We start from the raw sequence: 27846 nt of genomic DNA on the forward strand, positions 1-27846 counted from the left end.
CTCCTTTTATAAGATTTTTAAAATCACGCGCTAGAATTTTCCAGTACTTTCTCGAAATCAAAAAGAGATATTTATTTATTTAATGCACGCGTTCTTGTAATTTCAATTTTCCGGCTTAGCTTTCTTTTAATATTCGTCACGCGCTGCACTGCGCGATAAATAAAACCATTTAATTTATAATTGAACTAACATTTTTTTTAAACACCTTTTTAAACACCAAATTCGTAACAATATTAAGTGAGAGTCATTAAATGGTAGGATTGCGGTTTCATTTGTTTAGCCTTAGGGTTTACATTTCTTGAATTGTCTGTGTACTACTAATTTATTGGAAGCACAGTATCTGTTAACGTAATGCCTGAAATGAAAGTAAGTGTATTATTATTTTTAATTTATTACTTATCCTTCAAATATAATGCTTTAATTAAAGTTTTTAAAAAAATTGATTTGATTATTATACTCATTTAAAGATTTAAATCATACTTTTTAAAATTCTTCGAATTATGCTCTTTTAAAATTTGATGTTGATTATTATAGTCTTTTAGAAGTTTAAATTATATTTTTAAAGTTTTTTAAATTATAATCTTTTAAAAATTAAAGTGTCGAAAATTTACAGTCGAAATTTCTTTATTATATCTTGACTTCCGTTTTGTTTTTCATTATCGCTGCTGCAGTCGAAAGTATGCTTGTCTAATATATATATAACTTTAAAATTTTCTAAATTTATGCTGGTTTAAAAAACAAAATAGAAATAATATTTTGGGTATTATGTTTTCATCTGTCGTCGTTATTAGGGTTTTTGGAACGAGAAAAGTGAAGAATTAGTTATGCCCTGAATGGGATTCGAATTATTTATGATTACTTTATGATGTTAGCTGGATATGCTGTCAGTTATAATACAATAGCAGGCCGTACGGAAGGAGAAATCTTCTTACACTTCTTGATATGTGCTTTTGTCATAGATGAAAAATATTTAATAGCATACGTACAACTTTCTTTATTGATAATTTTCCTTCTGTAATTCATAATTTGGAATTCTCTTAAGTTATACACCTCAGTATGTTTGTTGGGAATCATAGTGTTCCGCATTATCGCTCAGCTAGTAATTAGAAGATCCATAGATTGAATCATGACGAGGATAGAATTGGTTTCCCACAATTTCTGGCTCCGAAAAAATACAAAAAATGTTTCAAAAGCGGCACTCGAACAAAACTTTGTTAAAATTGATAAAAAAAGTTCGATGGCTAAGAAGAAGGTAGTCTTCTTGGGGGAGGGCTTTAAAAGAAAACTGGATCATATTCACATTACACATTGGGAAAAGAGGAAAAGCAACCATGTGGCTATACATTCATCTGGATTTTAACCAGGATTCGAACTACCAGGATTCAGAGATCTTAAACCTCTTAGCGATTAGAGAGGCCACCTGAATTACAGAGAATGATAAGTTGTCACCATTGGAAATTTGTCGATTGTATTCTCAGTCAACTTTCAAGGTGGTGGCGATAGTGGTGGGAAAAAAAAAGGAACTACTGTACTCCTAACTTGCGTGCATCAATGTTGTAGACGAATAAGTAAGTGTATCGAGTTATCTGCCTCAACTAGCACGTGTATCTAGTTGTCTGAATATCTGTGGCTCGAATCCCAACAAGGACACGATTGATTTTTCAAGTTCAGAAAAACCTATTATTCGCTTTAGGTCAATGTACAGAATGTCTCCAGATTTTTCTAAGCATTCATCTTACAGATTTTTCTAGAAAATGAAATGGAAAATAAATCGTATAAGCAACAGACGTCTTCAAAACCCTTTTATTTTGTTATTTTTAATAAACCGATAAATTCTTTACATAATCACCAAATATGCTCTAAAACGTTATCATTCACAGTCATTCACTTCAAACCTTGAGGAATTTAATCCATTAAATATTATACATGTGAACCCAGGTATATTACTCGAACATATTTCAAATTTCTCAGGCATTTGGGCAATATTTTTGAAATTCTCACTTATTACTGACAGATTTGAGATAAAAATAGTAAAAGTTATAATGCAGTTTCGGAGAGTCTCCTCTTCTTTCATTTACTCTATGATACCACATATACTTCCATTAGTTATTTCATACAACCTTTCTTTTCTATACTCTTTTCAGAGAAAGTATCATAAGCTTTTTCAGGAAAAATTGCCGTATGATCGTTACCCGTGCTATTTTGGGAAAGCTTTCTAACAATAAACTGCATCTTGCAAAATTGATGCAGGTTTCCCAGAGTTCCTTCGTTCGCCGCTTTTAAATTTTTCATGCAACGCCAGTTCGGTTGCAGTACGGGTGAACTAACTGTGTTTCAACGTACAGAGTTAAATGCTTTCGTAAGTACCCAGCCATATCTAGCTAAAACAACACCGCTGAGGTTTAACCATTCGTAAAAATATTTTTCAACTCATTTCGCTGTGGTAAGGCGCAGCTGCGTGGCTGCAAAGTAAACCTCCAGGGAGTGATAACGTGCTTGGTTAAAAACAATATTGGAGCTCATTTTAACTCTCGGATATTAACGAAGATTAAAAGTCGGGTCTGATACGTACGCCATTAATGACCATGAAAGCTTAAAAAAGCTAAAATGGCTTTAACTGAATCGTGATTACACTCACTGCAATAGATTGGGACGGGATAACTTTTACTTTTTGTTTCATGATGTTTAAGCTCATAAAAATACAGGAGAACAGTAATTAGGAAATATTTTAAGCGAAACAGATAGTATAGTGTACAGGGATTATCATGTTACATTTAGAATGAATCAAATTTAATATATTAAGCCTCTTTATGCTTATTTAAATATGCTGTTGTAAATTTGTGTATATATTTGGAATTATTTGCTTATAATGTTCGGTTTAAGTATTTTTCTAGTGTGTATACGTGATTGTGCTTATATATAAATATTTAATTAGTTACTTATTTAGGACATTTTGCAGAGTACTTTTATGTTTATTTTAGTTTGTTGTTGGACTTATCTCGCTTGTCTGACAGTAACATCAGAACAAGCCTACGAAATTCACGGTGGCAAGGGGTGCAAGACTGCGCCTGTCGTTGGCAGGGGCCTTGAGCACCATACTGGTGACAGTACGCATTTGCTCATTTCTGCCCCGTCCAATTTCGATGGAGATTACTTTAGGGGGACGGGTCGAGGGTTTCCCACCCCTCGTACCCTACCACCAACCACGCGAGAGGATTTTAGGCTCGCCGCATATTTAGAGTACCCCCATGCCCCACAGACACTATACATTTACAAACATCCATGCCTCCTCCAGGATTCGAGCCGTGCCCTTCGGTTCGGCAATCAGCGTCGCCAACCACTATCCTCGGTTGGGTTGCTTATTTTAGTTTTAATACTGAATTTGGGGTTCTGTTTGCGTGTGTTTATTTAATGCATTATATGTTAGGCATTTTAGTTCTGAGACATTTGGTACTGGTTTAGTAAGGATAACTCAAGTAGAATCATAAATATAACCAGAAAACATTACATCGTACTTGTCAAAATTTTGCGTCTAGTGAAGCTTTAAGAACGGTTTTTCTTAAAGATCCAGAAATGTTTACTCTCTCCTGGAGAAACCCATAAATAATGGGAGGCTGCGAGCGACCGTTAGTCAATTAGTTAAGAATCTCCGATTGCTAGGGAGCATCTCGCTAGGTATTTACTATATTAGACTTTATTGTGAAAACGAGTTGTTGTTTACCTGCGTGTAAAAGAGAACATGTCTTTTTTCCCTCTCTTTTTTCTTCTCTTTGGGCTTGTGTATCTTGCTGAATGAGCAATTATTTCAAGTCACTTTTTAAAGTCAACTCATCCTGTTTAACTGGTCCATTTATTCATTTGGATGCAAAGTACACTGCGCCAAAAAAGTGGGGCAATTCTATATATTTCGCTCGACCAGCCGAGTGACAAAATTCAAATTGCCTTTCCAAGTCTCGAAAGCTCGACTTAGGGTATATATTAGACTTATATGTAGCGTTGTTGTAATTTTAGGTATTTTACACAAAATCGGACTTTTTCTGAATTGACATGTCATGTTTTTTCCATATTTCAATTCTACGACTCAAATTTTGCCTAAAATTAAATTTTGTAACATTTGGTGTGAAATTTACGGAGAAATTCACAAATATATGTTGGAACTTTTTTTTTTTACGTTTGCGCCAAGAGTAATTTACTTGGCGAACTTCTTAATGTATGGCAACCTATTTTCCTTTCCCTTTTTACATTGTGCATGAGCGGAAAACGCCACTTCTTTTCTATTTAAAAATAACATTTGATGTTATTATCGCTTTTAACAAATATGCCAAATTTCAGAACGCGCCAATATATAAATTTAAGTATATCTGCGGAAGTTTTGAATCAAAAACTCTAATGTTTTGCAGGTATGCTTAGAAATACATCTACTTTAAGATGATGGTAAAAATATTATAGATTGTAATTAAAAAGGTTTTTCGATAAATTTATAGAAATTATTTAAAAATACAAATTTTAAATATAAATCATAAAAATGGGCAAGTTTTATTTGGAATGAACCTAAATTTCGAAATATCAAAGAAAGAATCAAATAAGTTTAATAAAAAAGAGATATTAATAAATATATATCAAATTCAATTAACATTGAGGAGCTAAAATTTTGAGAGAAAATTCTTTAAAAACTACTCGTGCGATTTTGCAAAACTTGGCACTTTGGCGTAATTTGAGTCGTAGAATTTAAATATGGAAAAACATTGGTATGTTATTTCAGAAAAAGTCCGATTTTGTGTCAAAATATGTGATATATATAAATATAATACATATCTCAAGCCGCACCTTCGAGACATGAAAAACGCAAGTTGAATTTCGTCAATAGACCCAGTAGAAACGTGAGCTATGTCCCCCCCCTTTTTTTACGCAGTGTACCATTTAACATTATATATTGCAGCCTATGCAATACTTTATGTTACTGTTAATTGCTACATTGAAACTAAGTACATTTCGTTATGTTTATGCACATTACGTTATGATTACGAGCTTCATATTACTTCAGATTGCTTTATACGGTGTTTTGGTTTCAAGCTAAATCGGATTATTTCTTATGGAGTGTCGAAAGTAAAAAGGAAATGAAGATTAGGATTAGTTCAAATATACTCCGTTTGGTTTTTGCTTTTGCCATTTTTCAGAATTGCTGTGTAAGGATTATGTTAATTTTATTAACAGTTAAATTTTAAGTTAAAGTTCCTTTCCTGTCAAATTCTTAACTTCAAATTACTACTGCCGGCCAGAACGTAGTTTTAGAATCACGATCTGAATACATAATGAGGAAGAGCGATATTTAACCGCGAAGTTCTTTGGTCTTAGGGAGAAAGAATCAGAGTTTCTGATTTACGCGCGTCTGCCTTTTGGCCACTCTCTCTCTCTCAAAGCTGTTATTATGCTCGGCAGTACTCAGGCCCTTGATAGCTTCGCAGTCATCTGGTGTTTAAGGGGCCAACTGCATTAGAAACTTAATAGCTTCTATATTTCTTTAGTTAATCTTAGTTTTAGTTTAATTCTTAGTCTCTTAAGTTCAAGCTCAAGTGTCGGCTTTGATTGTACACTCCAAGACGGAGTTTTGGTAAATCTTATTGGAATAATATAGGGTTAGTTACCCTTCCATCTTGTTGTTTCTTGTCACACGAACGTAAGCGATTATTCGCTAACCAGTTCTTAAGATTCGTCACTTCCTATAGTAACTGAGATTTACGCAGTGAAAATATTACAGCTGAAACCATAATTTGTTCCTCTTTTTTTTTTTTTTTTTTCAGAGAATTGAAATCAGTCATCAAATATGCTTGGAAATTAACATGAACATAGCCAGGCATCAAATCGGACTTCCAATAAAAGAACACAATACTTTAAATTTGCAGCTTTACTGAAATATTATTAACTTTCGACCACATTTCCTTTTTATTATACTACATAATAAAAATGTTAAGCAGATTTCTTTTAGCATAACAACGCACAGTTTTCCAGAATATTATCTAATTACTGTATTTCCTTGCATTGTTTTAATACCCCAATAATACTTCTCATAAAATAAGTTTTGGGATTTTTGCACATTTTTTTGTGTGTAGGTCATTTTGTAAATCTCAGATAACTTCGTATAATAGTTATTATATTGTTGTGATATTCCGATAAAGTGTAGGTATACTAATATGCTCCTTAAAAACCACTTGTTTATTGTAGCCTGTAGAGTCATTAGGCTGTTTTGAAGCATGTCACGTAAAAAAATGCGCAATGCTCTCTCTGGGACGCTAACTTGGACCTCGCGAATACGCGCCGAGTGTAGTTCCGTTACACCGCGAAGGCATGCTGGAAGGAGGGATAAAATACCTCATAGGCTTCCCTTTTTAAAGGGGGACAGGGGATTTGAGGACCCAATCGTCAAATCCTGGTGATGACGAATTTTTGTCGACCACCCTTTTTAGTTCGGGTACCACTACAGAGTCATCAGATTTGTTTTAAGCAGCAGGAGTTAAAAATGCTATGCCCTTGCCGGGACTCGAAACTGGACCTCTCGATACGCGCCGAGGGTGCTGCCGTTACACCACGATGGCATGCTGGAAAAAGGGAAAATGTACCTTATAAGTTCTTTTTATTTGTTTTATATGAGTGCAATAAATTTCAGAATGACACTGACTTACTGTGGTCTACAGCGGTAAACCCAAAAATTAACTTGAAAGCCATATTATTAATAATCATAGTAATGAACTTAGGTAACCAGCGATATAGTGGGTTAACATTGTGATGCCTTTCTTATGAACCTCGCGATATTTTACTCTTACACATGTTAAGTGAATGTGAAACAAGACGAGGCATTAGACTTGAAGAAAAAATTTATTAATTTTAAAACATATTAATTACTCTACCTTTAGTGACTTGGTGACTTACATTTTAAAGTATGCTGTTTTTCTATGGAGTCTTGGCATTTATTGAGTTCGGTAAAAGCTATTGTAGAGCTAGATTTTGTCGGAAATACGGAAATAGATAGTGACATTAACTTTGAATACTTCGCTACAGATAAATTTAGAACACATCGGAACTAAGGTACTGGAGAAGAGAAAATCTTAAATGCTGATTTTTATCACCAACTTCTAGGCAATTTTAATTTACGTAACTGCAATTATAAACACTCTAGAATTCTTAAATGTGTATTTACCTAATGGTACTTTACTAAGAATTACTTCATAATATGTCGATGATTATCGCCCTGGTTGCAATCAACTTATACACAAGTTTTACACAACTTTACACAAGTTTAAAATTCGGCCATCTTTAACAGTCTACTACTGATGATTTATAAGTAAAATGGATTTTAGGCGACTTATTTTGGAAGTTATAATTATCAAAACAAAATCCTTTCGAATAAGACGCAGAATTTTATTCTTAGCTAATCACTTGTAGAAAGAGCAACTTACGAAGCATAAACAGCTGCTGCATTCGTGAAATACCAAGTCTTTCCTAATAAATCTATGTTTCCCCCCACAAACAAAAACAGGTAGATGTATACGAAATATCAGAATTTCATCATTGGTCGTACAAAGTATATTCCCAAGCACCGCCACAATTATGAGGAAGAGCACCATGGGGGCACCACTTTAATAGAAATATAACTGGAAACATATAAATACTTTTTTCTTAGTACTTTAATTAGGAAAAAATTCATTAATGTTAATTATCTGGAATCATAACATAATTCATTCATAAAATATTCATATTCCTAAAACTTCTAGAAAATTGGTTAAGAAACCGACAGGCAGATACCAGTTTCTGTTATTGATGTTGCTACTTGAATTTTTTTCACAAATATCCCTCCAAGCGTTAAATGTTTCACAATTCACATTAATTGGAAACTGTTTTAGTGTTTCAATTTATTGAAAGATTAGCATATTTAAAACCGTTCTTTATTATCTTTTCTGAGATGCAATTACAAGACTTAAGTTTTGCCTGATATCAAAATCAAGATTCTTGGACACCTAATTCCATACTTGGCGTCATGTCTTTGTTATTTGAGTATTTGCGTGCTGTATTTAGACCTTTTTCAGCGATTTTACATTTTATATAATGGTCTTATTTCAATTTAAAGAATTACTTAGATAATATTTCGATAGCATCAATAGACCAATGTATCTTTCATATTATCGTATACAACTACTAGGTTTTTGGGAATTTGGTAACATGATCCGAATGATAACATTAATCACGACTACTAGCGGTGCCTACTGTAATTTGCATAACCTTTTGGTCTGTACTAATTTATGTGACGTGAATCAAAGGAAAATGAGACCAGTGTATAAATTAAAGTTAACTTTCAGTAAAACGTAATAATAATAAATAGCTGAAGTTGTAGAGATATTAGGACATTAGTTTATCAGATATTAGGAGACATGAAAAATGAGCAATGCTCTCGCCGGGACTCGAACCTCTTGAATACGCTCCGAGTGTACTGGACATAACACCACGAAGGCATGCTAAGAAGGCGGTAGAAATACCTTATAAAGTAGTTTATTTTTAATATGTTTTTAGGGCAAGTATATGCAATCATAGGATTGACGGGATTTGAACGATAACTGAAAAACTAATTTATTATCAGAATCTACAACTTCAAGTAATTATACTTAAGTAAGAATTATTGATTCAAATATCGTAATTTAAACAGGAACTATAGAAGAATATTGATGATGCTAGTGTCTGAGAGAGGATGGCCATACCTAAGATACTTCTTTATTTCACAGTTTGCGATATGCTTTACAGAAAGAAAATGATAACATTACAACTATTTCAGAAATGCGCATGACAGGAAGTCCGGAGCAAATAAGAATTAATGATATAGTTCTTCAGCGGAGAAACGGAGTTTGAAAGATCCCTCTGTTCTAGTTGCAACAATGAATGGCAAAATCCAAAGAAATTCTCTTTTTCAAAATGAAAATGATTCTCTACTACACCCTCTGAGCAGTTTCTAAATTATATCGTACTGCTCACTACCAGTACGAATATCCTTTAGGGAGACCTTTTTTCAAATTATTTTAACTTCATTTTTGAGAGAAAAGAATACAAACACTCTGTTGTCTTATTTCAGTTCCTTCACATTAAATTATCTCGAAGAAAGTATTTAAATATCACAAAAGTATTTTTCAATACAACTTCGCATTTTGAAATGAAAAGTTACATATTTATGTATACTAAATAATATATTTTGAACATACATTGTTTACATATTTCATGCAAACAACTAAGAATTAAATGACAAAATCTTCATCGATTGAAATTCTCTTCGCGACTAAATTCCTAAGTATACTGTCTAGGTTTCTTGAAATACTTACAAGAAGATATTATTGTTTACATAAGCAAAAAATCGCTTTGTGTTGTTAGCAATTTTCCTTAATATAATAAAAGTTTTCTTAACGATAACCTTCTTAAGAACACCGCATTTAAATATGGTCAGCATTTATGAGACTATAAATAAACATCTGCATTAAACGATCCACTTGCACAGACACTTGTTCACTAGGACGAGGACTCCACAGAAGACTAAAGATTATGTCAAACCTTATGTTACCGAGACAGTTCTCTGTATCTATCTAAAGACAGTTCTCTGTATCTATCTAAAGACATTTATCTGTATCTATCAATTAACCGATTTCTTAGCTTAACCATAAAAAAGTATGGGATAACTGCTCACCCATGCACCATGATATTTATAAATAGAAAGTAGTTCCTTCGATTTCATTAGTTTTTGATTACACATTGTATTGTATGGACCGGCATATATGTAGACAAAAAAATCTGAAAGGATTTTAACATCATGATATACAAATGTAGAGGTTTTTCTACCCTCTCGTTTGGCTTGTAGTTTACCGTTTTAACTTTATTAGTAAATATAGGTTTTTTGGTACTAAAATTCAACAGCAAAATCGCAAAATCTTTAAAAACAGCATATATTCAGAACTCACGATTCTCGTATTAGGTTTTGCCATACGTAATTATTCTCGAATATCACTTTTGTTTCAGTTACTTTCTTTGTTCGCTTCACATTTCAAATAACTAGCTAAAATAGTTATGAAAAGAAAAAAAAAATATATGCAATGCTTTTAATAAATCCAGCTAGTGTCATGTCACAGTTCCAGCTGGTAATTAATTAAAGAGATTATGAACTGCATTTATTGCTTCTAAGTTTTATAGTTTGTTAATTAATAAGTTGATAAATGTTCCTGAAAAATTAAATATCTTACGATTCGCCAAAGGAAAAGAAACTCGGGATGTTGCAGTTAAAGATATTTTATATCGGATACCTTTAGAACTCTTGATGAAGTGTTAAATTAGAATCTGTGATTTTGCTTCTGAAAACTTGCTTATATTTGTAAAATTAAAAGTAATAATAGTTCAAAAATAATTAAAACATACATCTAAATCTATCGTACCTTTTTACTTCCTTGTTACGAAGTAAAGGAAGTATTGTAGTCGTGAAAAATTTCAGGTATCGTATTTCAACGAAAATATCCATTTTGACCGTACTCGATTCACTTTGAAAGATTTTTTTTGTGTTACATTTGTTTGCACGGACAGAATAAAAGGCTCTTTTTCCCAAAAAGGATCATCAAATGGATTTAAAATGGATTCAGAAGAGATTTCTTTTTCGTGACATCTGTACGTACGTGCCTATGTATGTACATATCTCGCATAACTGAAATACGAGTAGCCTCAGAGAGCTGAAATTTTGTGTATGGGACTGCTATAATGTGTTGAGGTGCACCTCCCTGTTTGGTTGCAATCGGCCACAATAAAATTATATATATATATTGAATGAACTAAAATTCATTGAAATTGAAAACAAGTTTTTCTACGGAGTGGTAACAGAGCACATATATATATCCACTCCGTTACCTGGCTCGGTGAGCTAACTTTTTGCATGTTGGTAAATTGTGTATTTTGTCTTTTAAAAGTGATTAAATTATATTGTTCTTATGTTCCGGTTAAGGTTTCTATGCCTTCAGTTAATCTGCATACAATTATTATAGAACTATCAACAATTTAAAAATTGTTTAAGTTCCACTAATTCTAACAACGCGTCCATTTGTTTACGTTTGAAACTTAGTAGAGTGGGGCCAACAGTTTTGTGCGCCAAAAATCTGTCTTTCTGCCTGATTGTAATTAATTTAAACTCTAATTTTTATTGTAAAGATTATTTTTTAACGGTTTTTAACTCAATTTGGTGTTTCAGGTTTTTCTGTATTTTACAATTTTTAATGAAGTTATTTTGAGTTTTTATGTATTTTTTCCTTGCCGTGAGGTGAGAACTAAATTGATTGAATGGGATTGAAATGAATTGATTGAATGAGAAATCTCTAATGAAATTCGGGGAAATAGAAATGCAGCAAAAAATGTCCATAATTCAATGTCCAAATCAGTTTTTTTAAAATTTTTTTCTCATATTCTTAGTCTAATTCTTAATTAAAGTAATTTACATGCAATTAACTGCATTATAAATTATGTGATATGCTGCGTATAACAGAGAGAAAGGTTTGGCGCCGATGAACAAACCACTTTTTTAAAACAAGTAGACGCATTGATAACTCAAATTGTTCATAAAAGTTACAGTAGTGGCTCCATCTACGAACAGGCATTAAAAGCAGTGCAATTTCTGTCAGGGAGTAACGAACCATGGAACTTTGGCTTCAATGAAGAGTACTTAAGTATTGTAATTAAAAATACTTATGCGAGAATTTAAGCGACTGAATTAAATTTATAGCAATCTCGCATTCATAAGGAAAAAAGTGGTGATCTATCTTTTCTTTGAGGAAGCGAGGTAGGCACAAATATTTTTTTGTCACTGATATAATACTTTCTGAATCTTTTCAACCATTCACCTTCTTACTACGAAATCATTACGTAGCCATGCAAATCACTTATGCCTTGTTCTCATATTATTCCATCAAATTACCATTAATTTTACGCTCCAGGTAATCTTTAATTATGTGCCTCAGATAACCGTTAATTATTTATTCGCTGTGCTTCACGATATTATCTTGAACGTATAACATACATTTGATGCTTAGCTTAAAGATTTGAGTGTGGATTTGGAATGATGAATTAGTTTAAAATTAATCTTATGATCAACTACTTGCAGTAGTTCAATAGTAGCCATTTTACAGTATTTAAAACACCGTGAAAAACTTTTACTGATTTTGTTACTTTAACATAGCAAAAAAAAAGTAGTGTCTATATAGTCATGATTACAGTTTGTAGAACCCTGTATGAAAACTATTCAGGATAAGATAAACAGAAATACATTGCTACCCTTAACGAAGCATGGAAAGGAAGATCTCTTGAAGATCCCTTAAAGATTCCTCCTTTACGAAAATACCTGGACAATCCTAAAAATGGTGGGAACTATGCTTCCCGTTGAATGCTGCAAGTTTGGTTTTCCCCTCTTCATAGATTCATTCTTTGATGGAAGATAAGAAAATAATGCTACTGTTTCGTTATCAGTTACAACTGACTAGAAAATATTTTTCTGATTTGCACTGTACTACTGCAAGAATTGCTCACAACAAAAGACACATTCTTCTTTTTTCTTCTGTTGATGATTCTTTTTGTTTCTCTTCTTCACATGTAGATATTCATGTAAATTGTGGAAAACATGTTTTCGAGATAGAACCTATCTTGCCTCTATCTCCTTCCCTTATTTCTTACATGTAAATATTACCTAGTTGGCACAAGCGATATTTCTTAAAATACCTTCAATAGTCTACTTTCGCGAAAATTATCTGCTGTGGACTGCCATTCCATGCGAACTGGTTTTACGCAATCGTTTATTGCAGACCAAAAAGGGAATGATTCAGATTGTACATTATACAAGCTCTGTTTTATTTTTGTGGATATAAGGCATTTTAGTTAATCAACTTGTCTTAGGACTCCCTCCCTCAGTGTTTAGTTCCCATGCGAGTTTGGTCTCATTTTATCAACCCACTCAAAGGAAGAAAGGCTGAGTTAACCTTGCCTCAGTCCGGGAATCGAGCCCTGGAACTGTAGTGCTGCTGCGCGACGCGCCAGTCACTGCGCCACCGCGAACAATAAAAAGTATAACTAAATTAAATATGCTTGCGGTTTCTGAAAATATACGATTCAGAAAACATTTTTAATTTTTCGATTTCTCCAACCTGAAAATATCATTTTTATAGTTATGGAATCAGTTTCTGAGAAGACTGATGACACGAAGTTGTCATTTAATAACAAACCATGGAAAAATCCAATTTCAATAAAGAATAAAATCAATAAAGAATAAATCAACAATCAATAAAGAATGAAATTTGTTTAGATCACCAGTTGAAAGAGAAGTTTTATTGAAGTATTTTATAACGCAATTAAAAAGTTATTGACTCCGATGGAATGCCTAAAAGAAGTAACTCCAGATAAGTAGCAAATAAATTCATTTATCAACATAATTAATGAATTTTACATTACAGAAAGAAGTAAAATATTACTTAGTAAATATATTAAATTTTAAGTGAAAAGAACCTCGTAATTTATTTCAAACACGTCATACTCAAATAATATAACTAAAATTTACTGTATTACTGAGCACACTACAAAAGAAATGAAAATATAGAAATAAATGACACTAATAAAAAATAATTAATATGTTAAATATTGCTTTAAAAGAAATGTATCTAAACAAAAAATTGGTATCTTGAGATTCAATTGGATTGAAACCCAAAAGCGGGGCTTAAAGAAAAATGCTTTGAAATGAAATTAACGTACTCACCTGAATCTAGAACGTGAGCTTTTTCGAAACCAAGTATAGCTGTATATTGATCTTTGGAGTTCTTAGGAACTAAAGTTGTCCACATAGACCGGTAGGATGATTGCACATTTATAGATGCGCCATCTTTAAACCAGCGTACCTGCATTGCACTGGATCCTTGAGTGATGCAAGCAAGACTTAGTTCAGTACCTTCAACTACGGGCATTTTTTCTGACGCATCGATGCTTTGAATACTGAGTGCTGAAAGTGACAAAATAAGAAGGATTAGATATCAGAAATGTTTGCATTTTATTGAAAATCATTTATCAAATTTTAAACTTCTGAAGTGAATAATAAGGAATGAGTTACCAATTAAAAATAACGGAATCCAAGTCTTCTTTGCATTTAAATTAAGGAAAGTGCTGATTCTTTACATACACTAGTGAGCAAAACTTACACAACAAACTCAATTTTCAACATACAACCAGGGAATTGTCGAACCCTCCATCATACTACCAGCGTTCAGCGGTCTTAAGACCTCAGCCACTGGTGGCCTGCTGTGTAACTAGGAAATATATTATTTTGAAAAAAGAATAAATATATTTAACCAAGTTCCAGGAAATTTTGAGCTGAAACATCGACTAGATTTAGAGATGACATAAGTTGTTACCTGATATAATGCCTAGCTGGAGGAACTGGTTCGCACATTTTTTAACATCAATAGAAAATCTGTTAACTCAAAGAAGTGTTGCTTATGAGAGTTTCTTACTCGCAGCACTGCTTTGGGAATTTTATTATGCAAATGTGTATAAGTATCCCAGCTTACGCATCATTCATCTAGACATATGTCTGCTAAGCTGGGTGTACACATTCTTTTCGAGTAATACCATCAAAAGTAAAATGGATAGCTGTTAGAGATTTATTTTGAAGCTGATTATTTAAAGCATATTGTCAAATCAAAGAGAAAATCTACAGTATCCTGTTAAAATGAGCACCACAATTACCAGATTCAAAGCTTTAAAATATATTTTTAACATTCCCGCGTTAGCAAACTGCAAATGTTTCGTGTGATTTTGCAGCTTTTATAGATTTTTGCCATAAAGGATATCCGTCATTGATAAAATGCAGGCTTTTGCATTGATAAAATTAATGCTTTTGCAATTTCTCATTGATAAAATGCGTGTTGGCGAGCTCCACGTTCGTATCTCTCAAACTCCTCACAGTGTGTGTATGGCAAAGTCTTGAGGGCTATCTGCCTAAAGGGAGGGATGCCTTCGTGGAGGACTTTCTAAGGGAAACTGGTTCGTATACACGTTACACATGGGGAAAACCACGAAAACGCTCATGCAGCCAGCCCGTTCGCGGGATTCAAACCTCGGACCGAACTACTACTTGTTCAGCCTCTTTAACGTTCGGCCGCTGGTGGGCCGCCAAACTCCTTACAGAAAAATGGCGATTTACGCGAGCAGAAATCTACCGTTCGTCAGGCTTCTGTTCATAAAAATGTTTCGCTGGCGTAAATCGTTAACGAGCGTAAATTGTTAGCTGGCATTAATTTTCTAAATCCCATTTTCGCACACTTATTCCAATGCAAATTTTTCTTATTTCCGGTCTCTTCTACCAACCTTTTATATTTCTGCTAGAAGCCTTGAATTGCCTTATATAATAAATTGATATTTCTTTACATTAATGAGAAATGCATTTTTGACGGTTAATAGAAATGGTTAATTTCAGAAATTGGACCAGACTGTCTCTAATGACTTCTGCTTTATTTAGTAAGTATTAACTCATAGCAAGAGGCATATAACTGGCATTATTGAAGAAGTTCAGCACTTCTCCGACATCTTTAATAATGCTGACAGTGCGATGAGCGGAAACGAAATTCATTAAAAACAGGAAAGTACCAATTTTCCTTTCACATAACTTTAAATTGCTTCTGCTCCAATTTCACATGTAGTAAAAGTTGAAAGAAAAGTGGCGTATAGAGAGGTTACGACTTAATGCAACTAGAAAAAGATAATATTATTTTAATAAGCCGAACTCGATGGTTAATGCGATCTCGCACTGATTCATTCACAAAACAATTACACATATTAGAAACTATTCTATAAACGAAGAACGAATGTACAAAAACCTGTATTCTAAACATTAAAAAAAATCTGATGTGGATACCACATGAATTTTTTATGTGGCCTCTAAAATTACACATATCTTTACGGCATTTCATTTAAACCTTTATTTTCTCGAATTTAGTTATAGATATATTTCTTATTCAATTAATTAAGTTGTCAATTCGCAGCAAGGTAAAAATGCATAACTCTCAAAACATCTTCTTTAAAAATTGCGAAATACAGAAAAACATAAAGCACCAAATGCAGCTAAAACGATTTTCACAATTAAAATTTTGTTTTTACGCATAGGCAAGCAATTAGGCCAGCGGACGGTGCATAAAACCGAAATTTTAATTTTGGCCCCACTCGGCGAAAAAGACACTTAAATTAAAAAACATAACTTATTTCACTGTTCTACTAAGATTTTTCAAATGTAAACAAATGGCGCTTCCACTCAAGTTAGTGGAACTTAGCTACGTTTGAATTGTTTTAAATAATTCTTTAATTATAGCACGCAGATTAACTAAAAACATAAATACCTTAACCGGAACATAAGAACAACATAATTCAATCACTTTTAAAGCAAATAAAAAAAACTGAGCTTCCCCGAGGTGGCTAACAGAGTGGGTGTGCTAATATATTTACGGTGAAACACCGAAATCTGTAGAATGTCGACTTTCACCGGTGAATGCCAATATTCACATAGTCTGTTGGTGTATGTCCGAAATATTTTCCAAATACTCTTATTTCTGACTTACACCGGTCAATGTCGACATTCACCATGTACTAATGGTGAATGTTGAACATATAAGAATATTATATTTTCTTCTCCGTAATTCAGTCGCGAATAAACGCACTTGAAACTTGAAATAAGAACTTAAGAACATGAGAACCTAAAACACACAATACATTCAAAATGAGAAAGGAAAATAATAGAAGTTAAAAACTTACTTAATCATACAGTACGTTCTAAATGGGAAAATAATATAACAGTAATAAAAACCTTACTAAATTATGTGATTCAAATCTTATTTATTGCAACAACTTAAACTATTATGGCACTTTATGACCTCTCTTTTCGACTTTCACCAGAGCATATCTGTGATTGTCGACATACACCGGTGAGGGTCCGAATATACAAGAATGTAGTAAAATATTCGGTCTTTCACCGACGTATTTGGTGAATGTTGATATTCTCCGGTGAAAGTCGACGTTCTCCAATTTCGGTCTTTCACGGTAACATATGCTTATATGTGTGTATATAGTTGGTGCGGCCGATGGCAAAGACAGGTGCACAACTACATGTTATAGCAATCTCATATACAAAATCTAAACATTCCGAGGCTATTCGTTTTTGAGTTATGCGAGAAGCATACACACGTACGTACGTACGTACGTGCAGACGTCACGAAAAATCTCTTCTGAATCCATTTTAAAGTCATTTTTTAATCCTCTTTGGGGAAACGATATAACGTATAGATGTCACGCAAAAATATCGTTTAAATAAGCGGTCGGTAACCGAAAACTTTTTGATGGTCCGCAGAAAAATTGGGACATTATTTATATTTTTTATGAAGATTCAGTTTAAAAAATGACGAGTAACAAAACCTATTATGGAATATGGATTATACATTAAAAAAAAATAGTCACTACGTTTAGCGAAATTCCTTCTGAATTTAGCGACTTTTTAGCTACTTTTGCAGGTGTCTCTAGCGACATTTGAAAGTAAGAGTTGGGCATCCATGGATATAATACTACTGTTATCAATAATAGCGAGAACTGGAATTCTCTTTCATTTTGAATTACAATATATGGTATTGTGGTCGTTAATAACACAGTTTTTCTTCGTGTCAATAGGCATCTTAATGGATTTTTATGAGAACCATCAGCATTCTTGTTTATAATTGCATCACTGGAAGTTTGCGTTTGTGTTTTGTCTAACTGTTGATCAATGGTGCCATTACTGAGTAAGCGATGTTTATTATGTTTACAATAAATTTAAAATTAGCAGCATAATACTGTCAGTTTATTGATATTGATTTGCGTTTGCCGGTTTGTTCTTGCTTTTCAGTGAAGTTCCTTTTCAGTGATATGGAAACGTGAAACTTTCTTCACAAGAAGGTAAGATTTTTGTGCTTTTCATGTAATTTTTCAATGTGAGCGAAATATGTGTAGTTTGCTGACTATTATTGCATAAATGTATTTGCCTTTTTAAAATTCATATTAGTGGTCCGCCAAATATAAAATTATATATGTAGTGGTCCGTGAAGTTCTAAGGGTTGACGACCGCTAGTTTAAATGAATTCGAGAGCGGTCAGAATGGATATTTTCGCGATTATAATACTTTCTTTACTTCTTACAAGGAAGTAAAAAGTATTAATTTTAACAAATAATAATTGTTTTTTTCAAAAACATATACATTTTGAGTACCATCATAAATATGAAAGAAAAGATACGTTTTAAATTAAGTAAAATAAACAAGGAATTTAATAGTAATTTATATAATGCCTAAAAAATTCCAGTTTTATTTAATTTCTGGGAAAAGTTCAGAATTCCTTTTTATTGCCCATGATGCTAAAAGAAAATTTAAGTAACTATTGACTAAATTTTAGACTGCATTATAAGCGTCTGAAACCTTAAATATTTGATATGGTATATGAAAAGTACTGTAAGCGAAAGATTTAGAGTATTAAGAGCAGTTGAAAGCCTATGAAACTTTAAAGTAGAATCGATTTGCGGAAATTCAGGTTGAAAAAAAAATGTAAAACTCCATTTCCATCTACAAAATTGAATAATATCCCTGCACTCGAGAATTTTCCTGAGGGGCCGTCTGGTTCTCTGACCAGCTGCTATTTCAAATCGATATCCTCTAGAGCGTTATTGGATCATACTGGACTGAGGCATCACTTTGAATTTAATATTTCTGACAGAATTCCTTGATTCTTTTTTTTTTTACGATTTTTCATAGAATTATTTTGAATACTATAAGTGAAAAATAACAATGTGTAATATAAAAAAAAAAAAAAAAAAAAAAAAAAAAAAAAAAAAAAAAAAACCCGCTTTTTGAATTCTGAAAAAGGGAATTAATTTCAAAATATTTAATATTGGAGTTGATTGCTGATTGAAAATTGGTCTTTAAGTCCACATGAAGCTGTCGTCAGTAGGCAAATGATAAAAGTTCATTTTTTCTTCTCGAGCTGCGGGTATAAAGGCGAGATCTTTACTAGTTTGAGATAGTCAAATTTAAACGATTATTTTACTTTAAGTGCGCATTGGATATTACGCATATTGTTATGTCGTGAATTTCAATTAATGATATGTGTTTCAAGTCATTATTATTCTAATATTTTTATTTGTATTCATGTGTATTTTAATCTGGAAAAAAGTATTCCTAGGCTCTTAAGGTGTTGTTTAACTTGTTGTTCTTGAGTAGGAATTGTAACTAAGGCGGGAAACGGTTGCGGGAGCCATCTGGTTTATGGCTTTTACCAACAATGGAAGCAGTTGGGAGTTGGGAGTCGTGTGTCGCCCTTTTAACTCTTGGCGTGTGAAACGGAAATCGCTTTCCTGTCGCTTTGTTAAAGTTGCAGTTTTTATTACTTCAAGACAGTGGGTGGTTAAACTAACCTTGGGTAATTGGATTCTCGTGGAGCTTATTTTCCGCTTGTTAGTTGGAGGGTCTACTTTTTCTCACGTTATGTGTGCAGATGTTTTTCGGATTGCATTGTCAGATTTTTAGGTGTTTGATTCGTCATGGGTGTGTCATTTTCTCAATTTAGATAACATAAAATTCCAGGATTGGTAAGATTTAATTTTATGATTTTTTGAAAGCCTATGAACTCACAGAGGCGGAGAAACCGAGATTTCCTGGGTGCTTGCACCAGGCTAGAGATCATTCTAATTCTGATTTTTTAGAAGAGTAAGAGGAGAACAAAGTGTGGGGCTTGACCCTTCGAGTCTTGCTCCCGCGAACCACTTGAACCAGCGGGCTGCGGTGATAGTTGTAGCGGAGTCTGATTTGAGCGAATTTTGAGCAGCCGCGATGTGAAAGAAAAAAAAAAGCGAATGCGGGGCGTTTTGCCCTGCTGCCTGCTTTGCCGTGCGGCCGGTTGCCGAGGCAAGAAGACTTGGGTTGCGTTTTTCTTTGCTCTAGAGAATTCTTTTTCTGCGGGATGTTTAAACATTTTGTGGGAGATGCAAGGAACATTTTCCTGCGTGATGTATGGAGAAATGTGTGCGAGCTGCAAAGAGCATTTTTACTGAGAGCTGATTGAGATGTATTGAAAAAAATCTACCAAGAAAATTTAGCACAGATTTTCTCTCTTCACCTGAATCGCCGGTTTATCTCCAATGTTTTCCCGAAACATTCAGCATAAAATGTTGCCTCGCCGCTTCGATGACGCACGTGATATTCAGCTACCTGTTATTAAATTGAAATAAAGAGCCTTCTGAATTGGACTATTGGTTCCCACCTAATGGACAGATAAAGATCCTTCTGAATTGGACTATTGGTTCCCACCTAATGGACAGATAAAAGATCCTTCTAAATTGGACTATTGGTTCCCACCTAATGGACAGTTAAAGCGATTCCTGGCTGTTTGAAGAATTATTAGACTGTTATTTCCACTCGGAATTCCTAATGATTTTTAGACGCTTCAGAAAGGGTTGTCACCTAAAGAAAAATGGGCTTGGCTCATTTCCATGTGGATTGAACACTAAGGATCCTGCTATCAGGAAAAACAGTCTTCCATCTGTGAGTGAAATTTTAAGTATATTTCCTCTCTCTCTCTCTCTTTGTTTTCCCGAATGCAGAACAGTTAATAATGATTTATCTACCTGTATATTGTTATTGCTTATATAAATTAAATACTACAGTTAGAAAAATTGAGAAGTTATTTATAATTTCAAGTGAATGCCAGTTTTAGGAGGATTAAAATTTGTTTCACCTACTGAAATTTGTGAGTTAGAAAAACGTTACTTTCTAATTTTAATGAGAACCTGTTATATGGAGGATTAAATTTTGTTACACCTACTTAATTTGAAAAAAATAATGTTAATCTTAATTAATGTAAGCTGTAATTTGGTGTAGTATTAGGTGTTATTTTGCTTAGAAAAATATGTGGTAGGATTACTGATCAGTTATCCAATTTTTAATTATATAAAATAGTCAAGAATTTAATTAAATGTGTGTTTAAACTTTAATTGTATTTGTGTATTAAATGTGGTGTATTATTTTACTGTGGCTGTCATGTCCCTCCATTTGTTTGAGCCGGAAGGCTTTTAAGAAGCATGGAGTAATTAATTGAATTTGGAGTTATTGATTTTTTCTTGGCATAGGTTACTCACAACGCAAACCTAAAGTTAAATTGTATTATACCACTATACGATTGTTCGATATGTTATACGATTGATTGATAGATATGATGAACGATTGTTTATTTGATTCATCTTTTGATTATTATGAATTAGATTTGTTTTAATGTTTATAAGAATTTCCATGTTCTTATGAATGTTTTGAATTATTTGATTTTAGTTTGTTTGTCCGGCACAACAGTCAGAAAAGTTTAAAGTAAATTAAAACACAAACTAAATTTTAAGTTACATAACAATATAGTATTTTGTTTTGCATTATACGAGGACCACTCTGAAACATTTGAGATACACATAGGTTTTTCAAATTATACGTACGAAATTTTAGGAGTGTTCAAAGTAAGCTCCTCCAACATTAATGCACTTCCGTAGGCGAGTTTTCAAAAGATTAAATGCCTCAAGCCAATCTTTTGTTGGAATCGATGAAAAAAATGTACTTATAGCCTCATCATTCTCATCTTCCACGCAAGTTTCTTTTGAGATTAAAAAATAACCAAAAACCACACATAGCTAGATCAGGTGAATAGGGTGGATGTTCTATGACTTTGATGTGTTTTTGTTCAAGAAACTCTCTTGTCAATCTTACTGAATGATAAGATACTTTACCATGGTGAAGCAGCTTTCACTTCTTGAAGAATTTATAGAAGACACTTAGTGTTCCGCCAGTTAACTGTGATTGTCTTCTATCCTTCCAGCTTGATGGCTTTGAACAGCCCTGTACTTCTGAAGAAAACAGTACACATTACGTTTTTCATGTCACGATGTCTTTTTACCATTGTGAGTGGGGGATAATTTCCAAAGACCCATGATTTATTTTCTTGACGTGTTATAACGTCAAGAAATGGCTTCCTCACCAGTTACGGTTTTAAACGTTATGCAGTGCTACCATATTTACGTATTTTTAGGGTTTCTTTACTGATTCTGATACGCTTCTCTTTTTGGTGCTCAGTTAAACTATGGGAAACCCAACGGCAAGCTAGTTTTTTCATGTACAAGTCTACATGAATAATTTAATGTATGGCGGCGGATCCAATGTTACGTTTTGTATCATTAGATAGGTGCAATTATTACCATCGATTAACATTTGCTTTTTGGCAGACACATTATCCGAGATTATTGCTGACAACAGCCTTCCTGTGTGTTCTTTACCCTGAAAAGAGTCTAGACCTCTGTGAAATTCTATAAACCATCTGAATACAATAACATGAGATGCATCTAATTTTTAAAAGCTAATTCTAGACGTTGAATTCATTCTTCTTGTCTTAATCCCCCTTTAAAATCATAGAAAATCATAGCACGATAATGTTCTTGTGTCACCTCCATTTTTCCTTCTCCCTAAAATTTATTCTACACTAAACTACTGCTAGATTAAAATATTTCTTATTTTCAAATCTAACCGTTAATGTATTTCTGCAACTTATTGTCTGCGCGTATCTCAAAAATTTCACAATGACACTACGTACGTACATTTTTGTGTGTGTTATAATATAATGTCTATAACAGCAGTTCATTCATACACTCGCATTCTTGATCGGTAGAGTGGTTATCGTTGTAGATTGCCGTATCATCAGGCACAGATTCGAATCGCAGAGAAAGCTTGGGAGTTTGTAAATGTCTGGTGTTTGTGTTTTGCGGCGTTTAACCTTTTGACTGCTATGGGCGCATGAATGCGTCCAGCAGAAGTCATCGGTACGACCTATGGTGTGAAACATGGAACCATCGTTTGGAAATATGGGCACATATGTGTGTGACAAGCACCGGTGTAGACGATGGACTCAAATGCGCACTCGGGGAAGCCTTTGGCTGCTTACTGCTTTCTCACGTGTATGTTCAAAAATTATTTCTATCGCACATGTCCAAGAGGCGCAGGAAACATCATATATCGTTCGTTGCTTAGGAACGAGAAGAAAACGAAACCTCGTTTATTTGGTTAGTCATCTTGCGCTGCACGCCGCTCAGGCGAAGCGCTACAACTTAGTCAACAAGTTAACAGTCAAAGGTTTAAAATATCGGACGAACCGAAAGTTCTGTAGAGTGGTTTGGTGCAAGACGAAACGGGTGGGAGACTTTTGAACCTACTTTCACCGGAAGATTTTCCCTTCAAAACTGAACTCGACAAAGTCTGCAGTCACCTATAGGTTACGCAAGGGCCATGCCAACGACAGACGGTGGTAAGATAACAATGACTTGAACTGATATTACTGTCTGGCAAGGAAGATTATTCACAATAAACTCATGTTCAAGTACATGTGCCCCGAAAACATCGTGGATGAAACGTAGCGGAGAAAGCAACGTAACACGAAAATTTCGTCGTATAAAGCATCGTTTGAAAAAAGGAAACATGCCAAAAAATAAGCAAAGTAGAGAATTAACATATACAATTAAAAAAAAATTAAAAGTTAAACCTGGAAGCTTTCAGATTTTATATTACAAGCAAAGGGTTTTTTCAATGTTTTGTGTATTACCATTATTTATTAAATTTCATATTCTTCACTTGAACTACATAAATTTCAATTCAGCAGTAATATCACAAAATATTTTAAAATCTTTAGAACTTCTGATGGAGAGTCTCGCGCCCTGAAGGTAAACATTTTTTTTCCGTACAGTGTTGCTACTACTAATTTTGAAATCGTTGAGTTGTTAATCAAAAATTCGTTGAAGTTTTACAAAATATAAAATAGACCGTAAAACAATTTCCAAATTGCCGTTTCCAGGTTCTAATATTCGAGTGGAGGACTATGTTATTCAATACTAGGCATTTGGTACTTTAATGGCTCTAGGTACCGTTTTTTTTTCACAGTGCGAGGAACATACATACATTCATGGAGATTTCTCAATATTTAATTTCTTTAAATATAATGCAGCGGGATAATAATTGGTTGCAACAATGTAAAAAGTGATTCAGCGTTTCTAGTACAAAATGCCGTGTCAAGAGTAATAGCCAATCTCGGCTAACGCCGCTCTGGGTTAAAAAAAATTAATTTTAAGACAGTAACCTCATGCATTTTCTCATCTTCCCTTTTCTAATTTTTTTAGAGTAAATTTTGCATAAAGGTCTGCCAATACAGTTTCATGAAAGGGTTAATTAATAAATGACTTTTAAAAGTTAAGCACATAAATTTAAATATCTATTAATTGCTATAAATAACCTTAACTTTCTAGTGATTTTCAGTTTTTGAATGTTTAAGTTTCCTTCTTGTTTTTTTGCAAAAAATATTACTAAGTAATCAAAAAATATGAAATACTAAAGGAAAAATATTCTTTGTTCCTTCCCGCACTGACTAAACATTATAGGAATATATATTTACAAATTTTTAAAGCCTGAAAAACACATATCTGCGATTTGCCGCCATGCGAGATCTGTAGACGTCCCGATCATTTTTTAAATTTCTAACAGTGATAATCTTTACCACGATGTTTTAAAACTGCGATGTTTCGAACTGCTTTATTTTCGAACACGATGATTTATACCACGAATTTTTAGAACTATGAATTTTTTTCCTAGCTCTCTTTTCTTTCAGGATGTTTTGTACGACAATGTTTTCACCTTGCGTTGTTTTATTCTACGATTCTTTTGTCTTTAACACTCAAGTAATTATTCAACTTGCTATTTATTTCATTAAGTCATATTATGCGATTTGATTGTTTCTCTTTATTGTAGAAACAATACTATTATGGCACATGTCCTTTATTCAGTTGCACGAAACTCTGTTCTATTTATTAATATGTAGTATCATGAACTGTTTCCAATTGCCTTCCTGTAATGTCTATATACATTCCATCTTGCTCATATCACATTGAATTTTATGCAATTTGATATGCAGTCGTACTTTTGAATTTTAGTTTTTTTTTGCATTATTTTTTATGTTGCTGTGTATTATTAGCTCAACTGTATTATGCGAGTGTATTACATTTCCATGTAACTATATAACATGTTTAAGTTCGAAATAGATATCCATCTGACCTACCAGCTCGGCCTCGTGGTGTAGTAGTCAGACAGAGAAAAATAAAAAAAATATTCATTTTGATAGTTAAGATAATCAAATAAAGAAAACTTAAAGCTGTTATTTAACATTAGCCTCTTGTTGATAACTTTGGAAGTACTGTATATGCATATTCCAAAGCAACATCATTTGTTTCACGCATTTTAGGAATCTGGTTGACATCCCCACCATGCTGTAACACATAATCAAATCCCCGTAGGAGTATTGTATTTCACTTGGATGAAATTTTATCTAACAGAAAGAAAAAAAGCTGACTTCATAAGTTCTTTGCAAAATAATCATTTATCATCCCCTTAAGAGCAGTTTGCGTGAGATATAAGTTCATTTAAATTATCCGCTTCCTGATAGACGGCTAGTACATGGTGCCATTCGACCTGTCATAAGATCTTTAATTTATTCATCAAATTATAAGTATAGTTTCTAAATAGACTGAGCTATTTAAAAGCAATAAAATACGGTTTACAACATATTTAACTGACAATTCTTTTAAAAATTCTCTATTATTGTAAACAAAGTTCTTTTCAAATACTATGGTATAAAATGATCATTTGGGTTTTATATGTATATATAGCATTTTAAGAAAACTTGAAAAGGACAAAGAATGAGAAATACCCGCAGAGGCATCTTCCAAACGTCGGGGCTTGTTGAATGGATGTTTCTGCACCTCAGTGATACACAGATGTTCAGCTTGCTATACATATATTTCAGTAGTCGTTTCCATTTTTAAATTTCGATAAATTAACCTTTCAGTTAGACTGCAATCTGAAATTCTGGCATTTAAAATTTTATTTCTTTTCTTTTTTTGTTAAACTTAACTAACAAAATGACCTCCTTCAAACACATGATGATATTATTTCAGGACACCCTGTACATCTCACTAATTTAAACAAAAACGACACGATAGTTTTACTGTTTATTTCAAATTTCAGGTTTCATTCAAAATTTAATAATAAGTGCTTTTTATATTTAGAAATAATTGAATTATTAAAAATAACTGAAAAATTTATAAAATAATTTTAAAATAATAAATTTTTTATATTAGAAAATTATACGAGAGATATAAAATACAATTATGATAGAAAATACTTTAGGTTGTAGAGACATTAGGTATTTTTTGGAGGCAGGAAAGATGAAAAACGCGCAAACGCATTCCTGGTGTGTGGAGAATCCTATCATGCGTGTGGAGAATCCTTATCCAACACCCTTTTTAGTTCAGGCGCCACTGTAGAGTCATTAGGCTTTTTGGAAGCAGGAGAGATTAAAAAATATGCAATCGCCTTTGCCGGGAATTGAACCACGGATCTCTGGAATACCGGCCCAGCGTGCAGAAACACTACACCACGAAGGCACGCTATGAAGGTGGGAGAAATACCTTATAAGGTTTTAGAACGATCCTCTCTGGACGGGACCCTTCATCATATTATGTATTTCATTAAAATATAAAGCATAAAAAAGGCCCTTTTTTAGTCAAAGTGAATTTGTAACATAAATTTTAAAATTTTAAATTCAGTTCTCACTACTATTAAAAAGCGAATGGAATTAAAAAATATGAACGCAAAATTTTATTTTATTATTTTATGCTTTTTTACCACAAAAGGGCGGTTCGTCTCGAATCGTGATGTTACATTGTTGCACTTTTCATTCAAGTCTGTTGCCATTCGGCAAAATATAAGGTATTTATTTTTCAAACTGAATCTGTTAGTTGTTTCTAAAAATTTTTGCAACTTTTTATTTTCCTGAAGAAAAAAGAAGATTGCTCTTATAATTAATATATCAACATCAATCTATATTGTACCTTCCCATGATTCTAATACTTATGTTGGCATATTTTCTCTTTAATTACAACGTTATATGTTTAAGCTTCAGATCTAAGCAAGTACAGGTTGATTTTGTTGTGTTCTTTAAGATAAAGTAAAATGTTTGCGTGCATAGGTAAGTAAAATTAAGTTCTTGCTTACTTTTTCAAATAAGTGCCTTGTATTACTTTTTATTATTAATAATAGTTTTTTACCTTTGAAATGACGTAATTTTATTGCAAAAAATATAGTAAACTAAAAAGTAAAATTCTTTTATTTGCATTTCAGTAAAGAAGATTTTGCCTGTACAAAATAGCCCTCACAATTATCTGAATTCTGCAAATATTCGAATGATACAATCCTAGTTAATCAAGATATTTGAGGCTTAGGTGCATCAGCGAAACTAAATGCAAAATTCTTCAAATATGTAAAATGTAAGTGTGTAAGTTAGATTTAATTTTAATATATTTAGCTAATTTCAGGTAATTTTGTAAAATAACACGGCACGATTTTTACAATTGTTATCCACTTTACACACAGATATAGTACAACACTTTAACAGTTAGTACAATTTAAAAACTAGTACTTCAGATCTTTGGAGGCATCTTGAATAGTGAACTGAAATTTAGAATACTGGTTTTGGCAGACTGTAGCAAAAAATGATTTTTCAGCTCAAATACTTCGATAGAATTTTTTCACAATTTCTTTGAAACAATGTTCCAAAGCGTAACAGGTGTAACAGACACCCTACTATTAATAAAGACATAATAAAAAAATTCTGATTG

At 33.0% G+C, this 27846-nt stretch overlaps 1 protein-coding gene across 2 annotated transcripts in view; it reads right to left on the reverse strand.

Annotated features, from left to right (window-relative positions):
• Positions 1 to 27846, reverse strand: part of LOC118187321 (uncharacterized) — a 1290260-nt gene that overhangs the window by 200083 nt on the left and 1062331 nt on the right. For both annotated transcript variants that reach the window (XM_085824924.1, XM_085824923.1), the window contains exon 10: positions 13802 to 14041. In XM_085824924.1, coding sequence (XP_085681050.1) covers positions 13802 to 14041 — 240 coding nt within the window. The remainder of the gene's footprint in view (positions 1 to 13801; positions 14042 to 27846) is intronic.

This window comes from Stegodyphus dumicola, chromosome 10, assembly GCF_044657685.1.
Source record: "Stegodyphus dumicola isolate Sdum_Otavi_A_Nest chromosome 10, ASM4465768v1".
In the NCBI taxonomy this organism is placed as follows: Eukaryota; Metazoa; Arthropoda; class Arachnida; order Araneae; family Eresidae; genus Stegodyphus; species Stegodyphus dumicola.